General features: G+C 37.8%; 1 protein-coding gene across 1 annotated transcript; it reads left to right on the forward strand.

Annotated features, from left to right (window-relative positions):
- Positions 1–3,587: 3,587 nt before the first annotated feature.
- On the forward strand, positions 3,588–8,860 carry LOC137717515 (uncharacterized). The gene is made up of 5 exons (XM_068456904.1): positions 3,588–5,011; positions 5,168–5,916; positions 5,997–6,086; positions 7,323–8,075; positions 8,278–8,860. Exons 1-5 carry the CDS (start codon positions 4,903–4,905, stop codon positions 8,410–8,412), a joined length of 1,836 nt encoding a protein of 611 aa, XP_068313005.1. The 5' UTR covers positions 3,588–4,902; the 3' UTR covers positions 8,413–8,860.
- The last annotated feature ends 545 nt before the right edge of the window (positions 8,861–9,405 follow it).

Below are 9,405 nucleotides of genomic sequence, written 5' to 3' on the forward strand. Positions count from 1 at the left end.
GTTCATTTAGTGAGTTTTTTGTTATTTGGTATATTTATGTAATTTTATTTGGTGTGTTTAGATGTCTTTTCAATAAAGATTCTCTTAGTATAAATAAATTACCAAATTCAATAAAGTACTAAAATCAATCAATTGGAAACAACATAAAGTATTATATTCAATAAATAAGAAATTACAACCCAAAGTGATTGGAAAATTATGGGCTCCGATTACATAAAGTACTATATTCATCATCACTTAACCAATTTGTGGTGCTAGGATGATCTTCTCTTGTCGTGCTAGGACCATCTCCTCTTGCTCTCGCTTCTCTTGCACTCCTCCTTCGCACCACAACAGGTTTCTCTGACTTCCAAAAATATTTATAATTTGGAGACCTCCCTTCTAAAGGCGTGTTCATAATGTCACGATCTTGTTAGGCCATTCTTTCTTCTCTAGCATGTTCCTTTTCTTGCCTAAGTAGCCCTATTTCTCTCTCATTAGCTTGAAATGCTCTCTTAACAGCCGCAACATTTGCCTCCTTTCTAGCCTTATCAACCTAAAATTTCACCATTTCCCACGCCAAAGTCAATTCACCTTGGTAAGCAAGTTGTTCCATATACTTTGCATAATCATTCTTCGAAGCACTCTTTTTTCTCTTTAAAGCCTTCTTACCTTCAAGCCTAATTGGATAACGGGTCGATCTCGAAGCTTGTTCAGGGGGGCGTTTCAGGCACGTCTTCTGCTTCATCTTCATGAACATGCGAGCCATGATCAGGTGTAGAGTGTAGAGGGGTGCTGTTTATGAAAACTTTTGGACCGACATGCACAACTTTGAATTTAGGACAATCTTTGACAATATTCCAACATTCCCACCGATTAAATGATTTATTTTTGGTTTTGGTTTTAGCACCATACCAAGCTTGTGCTTGAAGTTGCTACACAATGCGGGATAAGAAATAATTATAATGAAAATACGTAACAAATAAATAATACAAACAAATAATTATAATGAAAGTAGTTAACAAATAAATAATACAAACAAATAATTATAATGAAAGTAGGTAACAAATAAATAATATATTGTTACCTGATCTGCATAATTTTCCCCACTTTGAATATTGTTACAAGCTTGTGCCAAGACGCCTCTCCACGTGCTAAATGATTTGCTAAGTAAGTTCCAATGACTGGACATCGATTCTTTGATTCTTGTCCCACCCATTTTCTCAAGATAATTGGTATGAATAAGACTCCACATTTCTCGCAACTGCATTTCATTACCCGTAAGCGAACTATGAGTAACTTCAACCTAGCTAGTACACAACGCAATATCTTCAAGAAGCGTCCAATTCGTACATGCATTAGTAGTCATTTTGTTGAAAAAAAATTGGATTGAAACTTTGAGAGAAAGATAGGAATTTGATTGAAAGTAGTTGAGAAAATATGAAATTGTGGTGTAAGGTAGATAATAATGAGAAGGTATTTATAGAAAAGTAAAAACAATTTTTTTAAAAAAAATTTTAGATTTTTTTTCCGATTTTTTACAATTTTTTAAAATTTTTTATTGAACTAATTAATCTCTGTTGTTGGATTTAAAAAAAAAATTGAATTCCAACACTCCAGATTGTGCCACGTGTCACAATGGTAACTTTTCTTAATTTTAAAACTATTTTTTCTTTTATTTATTTATTTATTTATTTATTTATAAAGTAGAATAATATCAACCGTTGATCTCAGATCCAACGGTTGATATTAAATAAGATTTTTTTTATTACTATTGCAAATCGAACGATCCAATTTAAAGAGCCGTTGAGATTGAATGGACCGTGGGAAGCCACGTGGCTTCCCAACGGTAACTTCGGCAGATTGCGCCGCGGGCCCCAGGCGCTGAAATCGTGTCGGGTGACGCGCCCCCACGCGTGGGTGAGGGCACGTGCTTGACAGAAAAAAAATAAAAAATTGGACTGACGTTAGCCCTTGCATCACATCCACTCGGGTTCTCGGGCTGGCAATTCCTCACGGGCCCGGAGCTCGGGCCTGGCCTGTTCATTAGGCTCCCCATGATAGAGCATTAAAGCCGGGCTCTCGGGCCCTTTTTCCTGGCCTGTCCCTTGAGCAAACTCTAACGGTGGAGTTGCTCTAAAACCATCTTATTGTGTAGGTGGGCCATAGTTTCAAAATAAGATATTAGGTGGGCCATCCCACACAAGCAGTGCTGTCTCGGTAGAGAATGACGCTGATGCCCAAGAACATTTCCATCATGCTAGCTATTTTAGCTCTTATTGGTTATGTCGGCTATAACTTTTCCAAAACAAATATTGGCCAGTTATCCCCGTACAAGTTATATTGTGCACTAATTTACAATGAGGGCATGCTTGTTAACTAAAAATTAGAGCAAGTAAGAATTAGAATAAGCATGAATCAAAGTAAACAAGAATCATGATAAGCATGAATCAGAATAAGCAGGAATTGAAATCAGGCATTTCTATTAAAATATTTATTAACTATTAGGAATCAGAATGAAAATAAATATCATTCTTGACACATCCCGATCGGAATCGAGGTATGCTAGCCGACACTTGAATGTGATGTAGCCAAAATGAATGTGATGTATAAAATATGGATAAATCTAAACCAAACCTAGCATTTATTTAAACTAATACAGAGAGTGCGCAGTAGTTGGAAGAACCCATTAAACATTCAAAGCATATATGACAATATGACATAAATAGAGCAATCAAATTTAGTTAAGGTACTTATTACATAACCGGAAATGAGCTTTTACATTTATTTAGGGATATGTGAGAACTGTCAGAGATTCCTCGTATGCCACAGAGAATTCAACTAACTAAGTCCTGGAGGGGCGAAAAACAGAAGGTGTGAGTGGGCAAAAACAAAGGTTTATAAAACACATTTATTTTCTGAACATACTAACCCCTTGCTGTAAAACATGTATAGTTTCTAGAAAATCATACTACGTATAAGTATGAAATCAAATGTAAATCAACAATAATTCCAAAAATACACAAATCATAATATCTCAATCATGGCATAAGAAAATCAGGTGCTCATCAATCTATACTAACACACGAGTTCATGCACAAATAAAGTTATTATGCACTTTTGTGTATAAAATCATATAAGAAAGAAATTACACTCGAAGTAGTGCAAACTAATTTTTTACGGAGCACCAACATAAATTGCGAATAAATAATGTAATAAGTGTATAGAAATCTTTATTTGGTTTTTCCACCTGGACTTTCCTTTTCTTCTCTTTTTATCATGCTACATATAAATATCACACTTATCTTTAATTTCTTTAATGATACGTTTACGGAAAAATAAATTTAGTTGCAAAAGTATGAAGTAAAGTGATATTTACGTACTAGGGGCGTTTTGATAAATAAGCTTATATAATAACAAAAAACAAGACATGCGTTTTTTTTATTAATTAATACTTGAAAAACAAAATTATGATATATATATATATATATAATTATATAAATAAAATTATGTTAAATATATATATATACAAAAACATGAAAATATATATAATTTTTTCTATTTTTACCTTAACGAAGAAGAGGCTGTTCTTCGTTTCATTCCCCAGTGTCGCTGAAAGCTCTCTCTCTCTCTCCTCTCGCGCAAACAAAACCAACAAAACCCTATTGTTTCAGACTCTCACAGCACTCTAACCCCATTCTCCGTTTTTGTCCCCCAATCCCCTCCTCCCTCTCCTACTCTGCTGCGCTACCCCCCTCCGCCGCTCTCCCTCTCTCTCCACCGCAACTCTGAAACTCTCTCTCTCTTTCTCTGGGCTCTGAAACGCATTGTTTTCAAGAGAGAGAATATATTGGGGGCGGTTATTAAAACGGTTACGTTGTGGTTTAATCGCCAATCACTGCGCGGGTCTAGGGTTAGTTCTCTCTCCCCTCTCTGAATTTTTCGTATCGCTTTGGTGGAATAATTTGGGGCCTTTGCAAATCCTAGGTCTTTTGGGAGTTCCATAGAAACAGAGAAGATGTATAAATATGACATATAATATGTGCTAGGGTTTCTATTTCAGCGCATTTACTCGGCGTTCAGTCCCAAATTTTAGGGTTTCTTTTTATCGTCTCTGTGAGATTGAAGAGTTGGATGGGTGTGAATTTTCTTGTGAGAATCGTGGGTTGTTGTTATTCATTGTTGCCATAGTGAACAAATCCATACCCAATTGCTTCTATCTTTATTGGGCTTGAAGATGAGGGTCTGCTGAGATTGCAATTCCTTTCTGCAAATCCATCTTTCAATTGGAGATGGAGGCGTAGACAGTTTTTTCCCCTTTATCTTCTTTGCGTTCAGTTGTGTTCGATTCCATCGTGTTGCAATTCGGGACATGCACCTTGTTCTTGGCATTGCCCTTGTTTTTGTGCTCTGGGTACACGCCTTGGTTAGAATCTTTTTCTTTTCCTAGGTCCCATAGTGTTGGTAGATTGTCGAATATACCCATTCAGTCCGTAGGATCGTAGCAATATCAGAGACTTTTTACTTGATTAACTGGCAGTGGCCGGAAAGCAGGATTGCTTATTTAGGGGAAAGGAAACTTGGACCTTGGCTCTTCTATATTGAAGAGTACCTTCTGGGTACCCAACTTGTGGATATTTTCATCTTTCAGAAGTTTGACGGAGGCAATTTTAGTTGTGATAGATTGGGATAAAGCAATTGGCACTTATTGTTGTGAGGAGTACAATCTGAGTTGTGGTAGTCACTTGCTTATCGTGGTTGATTGTGAAGCAAGATTGGCTGTTGAAGTGGAAGAGAGAAATAGTTTTGTTCAAACTCGGTATATCTTTGTCGAAATATAATAAGTTTGGGGTAAGGGCAAGAGGTGGTGGAGAAGGTGAGAAGTGTTTCTGTTGTTATAGCTGATCATGTTCACTGCTCCTTATGGAAAGAAGTGAACCCACCTTAGTTCCAGAATGGTTGAGAGGTACAGGAAGTGTTACTGGGGGTGGCAGTTCAACCCACCATTTTGCATCATCTTCTTCTCACTCAGGTACTTTTTCGCTATCCAAGTTGTATGGTCTCAATGTCTTTCTTTTGATTTTTCATACACATGCATGCACACACATACATATTGCAGAGGCTTCTATTACAATGGAACTTTCGGGTACATCATTTGACTTGGATTATGTTTGTAACTCTTATACAGAGGTTTCTTCTTTGGCTAATCATCTGAGAAATAGAACCTCAAAGAGCATAAGTGATTTTGATACACCGCGCTCTGCTTTCCTGGACCGTTCTTCCTCTTCCAATTCCCGGAGGAGTTCTAGTAATGGTTCTGCAAAGCATGCTTACAGTAGTTTTAACAGAAGCCACCGTGATAAGGACCGTGAGAAGGAAAAAGACAGATTAAATTTTGGAGACCATTGGGACCGTGACTCTTCTGACCCTCTGGGAAACATTTTCACCAGTAGGGTTGAGAAGGATACTTTGCGACGTTCTCAGTCTATGGTGTCCAGGAAGCAGAGTGAGCCTTCGCCCCGAAGAGCTGCTATTGACTCAAAAAGTTCTAGTAACAGCAATCATCAAAATGGCAATGGTTTGCTTTCTGGGGTTGGAGTTGGTAGTCAGAAGGTTGTGTTTGATAAGGATTTCCCCTCACTTGGAACTGAAGAAAGGCCAGCTGCAACTGATATTGGAAGAGTTCCATCCCCTGGATTTAGCACAGTTGTTCAAAGCTTGCCTGTTGGTAGTTCAGCTTTAATTGGTGGGGAGGGGTGGACCTCAGCTCTGGCAGAGGTCCCTTCGACTATCATTGCGAGCGGTAACTCAGGGTCCTTTCCTGTTCAACCAACTGTTGCTGCTACTTCAAGTTCTGGGGCATCAACTGCAATGTCTGGTCTTAACATGGCTGAAGCATTAGCACAAGCTCCAGCAAAAGCTCGCACTGCTCCTCAGGTAGCTGCAGTTTGATTTGTCTCGTGCCATTTTAATAATATGTGTCAGTGGCTGATCTAATGAGACATTTTCTTTTGTAGTTGTCTATCAAGACACAGAGGCTTGAAGAATTGGCAATCAAGCAATCAAGGCAATTAATTCCAGTGACACCTTCAATGCCCAAAGCTTCTGTAAGTAAATTCCACTGATGTTTGCTTCAGCTTGTTTTGATGGATATTAAGTTTTGGAATTCTAATTTGGCAGACAGTTCTTAGAATAATATTTTGTTGGTCATTTGTACTGTTCAAGATGGTATTCTTGTTTTAGTACTTATATTGTTTACCTTGATGCTTTTTTTTTTTTTTTTTTGGCACTTTTTACCTTACCATCGAGCATTAAGGAATTCCATTGAAAACTCAAATTGTGATGTGAGATTGAAAGCTTACCTGGTGACTTTTCCCCATGTACCTTTTCTTTGATGCTTAGCTTCAGTTCTCCAATCTGAGTGGGCCAACAATCCATACATCAGCGTGCGTTAGTATTCAATTTCTTGAATGTTTAATTCTTTTAGCCTTTTCATCCCCCTTATATCAATATGTTAGGTTAATGGTTGGGACTAAAATTACCATTGTTGACATTGAACTTCACAATCTCACTTATAGCGTAGACTGTAGAGGCATATGGAAGAGGTTAAAACTGAGTTTTGTAGGATTGATGCTCTATTTTAGATACATAACTGTTATTAGATGGACCTTTCAAGTTGCAACTTATAAATGTTTAGAGGTGTATGTCTGATAACAATTCTGAATACATGTTTACTTGAGTTTCTATTCTTAGTCTGAACTGAAGTGATGGGGCTTTAATTTTAGGTTCATTGACAGTTGCTAGTTTAGTAGTTTAATTTGACTCTAAAACTATGCAAGTAAGTTGATGTTCTGCTTTGTTTGGGTTGGCTCCATTTCCAGAGACGTGAACAATTTATTTTATATAACTTAGATACAGTTGGTTTGGAGTACTTCAATTCTTTCTTCTGATGCTCATGTGCCCTCCCTCTGTTACTCCCTGGGACTTTTGTTTTTCCTCTCTACCTCTCTTGTCATTGGTCCATGCATGATGGGGATTTTAGGAGTAGGTGGGCATGATAGTTTGTTGCGAAACTAGTTTACAGGCTGTCTTCTGACTACTACTCTTGGAGGTTTCCTCCTTTTTTTTTCATGTTATTTTAGGTACTGAATAAAATATGACATACTTTTGTGATTTACCTTGTAAGAGACATTGATTATGTGTCAAAACAATGCAACCTTAAATTTCTGTGGTACTGTGTGCACACAATAAATGTATTTTTAAACATGTCCATATAAATTTACCAGTTTTTAGAAGCCTTTACTCTTTTGAGTTCTGGTAACAACTATCTTTTTTCTTTTCAGGTTCTCAATTCTTCTGACAAATCAAAGCCCAAAACAGCAGCCAGAACTGGGGAAACAAATGCGCCAGTTAAAGTTGGACAACAGCAGCCCTCTCAATTGCACAATCAATCTCTTCGTGGTGGTTCTGTCAAGTCTGATGCTCCAAAGACTTCTAAGTTCCTTGTTCTCACCAAAGGATGGGAAAATGGAGTCTCCTCTTCACCAAAGGATGTCACTAGCCCAACAAGTAATGCCAGCAGTAGAGCAGCAAATAGCCCACTTGCTGTTGCTCCCCCAGTTGCATCCACTCCCTTAAGGAGCCCCAACAACCAGAAGCTTTCATCTGTGGAGCGCAAGGTAGCTGCCTTGGATCTGAAATCTGGATCTACGTTGGAAAAGAGACCTTCTTTGTCTCAAGTCCAGAGCCGGAATGATTTTTTCAAACGCTTGAAGAATAAAACCTTGATGAACAGTTCAATTACTCTCCCAGATCCAGGCCCAAACATTTCATCTCCCACTAAGGAGAAATCTGGAGAAATACATAGGGAAGTATTCAGTGATCCTGCGAGCCCTCACACCATTGAAAATGGTGCTCTGGTGACTGGCAATGGTGATAGCTCTGAAGATGTTCAGAAGTTTTCCGATACTGCCCTCAGTGCGGCTGTTTATCCGGATGAGGAAGAGGCTCGTTTTCTTCGATCTCTTGGTTGGGAGGAAAACTCTGGGGATGATGGTGGCCTTACAGAAGAAGAGATAAATGCATTTTATGACCAGGTAAAGAACTCTTGTTTGGCTCCAATGATTGCTCCAAAGATGGGACCTCCCGAGCTAAGCTGAATTGACATATTTGAGTTTATATATTTTGTTGTTTAGTAAACTAAATAGGTGCAGTGTTTGGTATTTTGTTATCCTTTGATGTCTTAACAATTTGTTAATGCAATTCATCAACTCTTTGCTCGTGCTTGTTCTTTTGTAGTACATGAAATCACGACCATCTCTAAAATGCCGAGGCATGCAGCCAAAGCTTGCTGTGGCGTCTGAATCTCCTGCGACTAATTTGGGTGGGGCTCGGTCTGAATTGAGCTCAACGGACTCTGGGTCTGAAGCTTGATTTACATTTTCCCTTACACATAGATCCAAGAATTTTCAATTTTTTGATGGCAGATGGTTAGTCTCTTTTCTCTTTTGTTTTGCAAAAAAAGAAAGAAAAGAAAGAAAACTGATGAGTTTGGGTATGAAAGAAAGAGAATGGGTTTCGGTTCGAACTCTGGATCCTGCAAATAGTGCAATAAGTGTTACAGGTGCCCCAATCCTGTCTGCCTAAAATGTTTCTTTTTCGTTCGTTTAGGTTTTAAGTTTCATGGGGGGAGATAGGTTAGGGGCTATTTTCTCTGCAGTGGAAGAAGAATGAGGAATTGATATTTCGGTGTATTTTGGTCCTTTTCTTCATTTTTTTTCCTTCCAGGAGGGTTTTCATTCTACAAGAAAAAGCTTACGATGTTTTTTGGTCAAATTTTACGGAAAAGGATAAATTAAAAAGGGTTTTATTTTTACTTCTAGTTTTTCCTGGTATGAATGTTTTTGCAGTGGTTCGTTAATATTTTCTTGTTTAAGTTCATGTTATTGTTCGATGGCATTATTTATTTATTTTCTTAAGTTCTTGTTATTGTTCGATGGATCTAACAACGCTGATGACGATGAACAAATAAGAGCAGAAAATATCAAGTTGTAACCTTCAGGAGTGTGTCATGGTTGGGTGTGTTACTGTTTGCAGATGCCGAAGTAGATAAAAGGTACTTTCAGCGCTTTTTGGAGAATTGCTTTCAACAAAAGTAGAAGAATAGATAGTGTCCATGGTTGGTAATAAGTTAATAACAACCTATACAACTGAATTTGCTAAACATGGAAATGATTCTTATGTGTGTTGTATTCTTTCCCAAATTGGCAAATTCTCAATTCCCAAAGCCACTGCATCATGTCACTTTTGCCTCAAAATCGTTGTATACAACGAACTATTGTCTTTCACAGCAGTTCAAGCGAGCGTAATGTTTATAAATAAGAATTATCCAACGTGAGTTTAATTTATATGAAACTATTTGTTACA

This window comes from Pyrus communis, chromosome 15, assembly GCF_963583255.1.
Source record: "Pyrus communis chromosome 15, drPyrComm1.1, whole genome shotgun sequence".
In the NCBI taxonomy this organism is placed as follows: Eukaryota; Viridiplantae; Streptophyta; class Magnoliopsida; order Rosales; family Rosaceae; genus Pyrus; species Pyrus communis.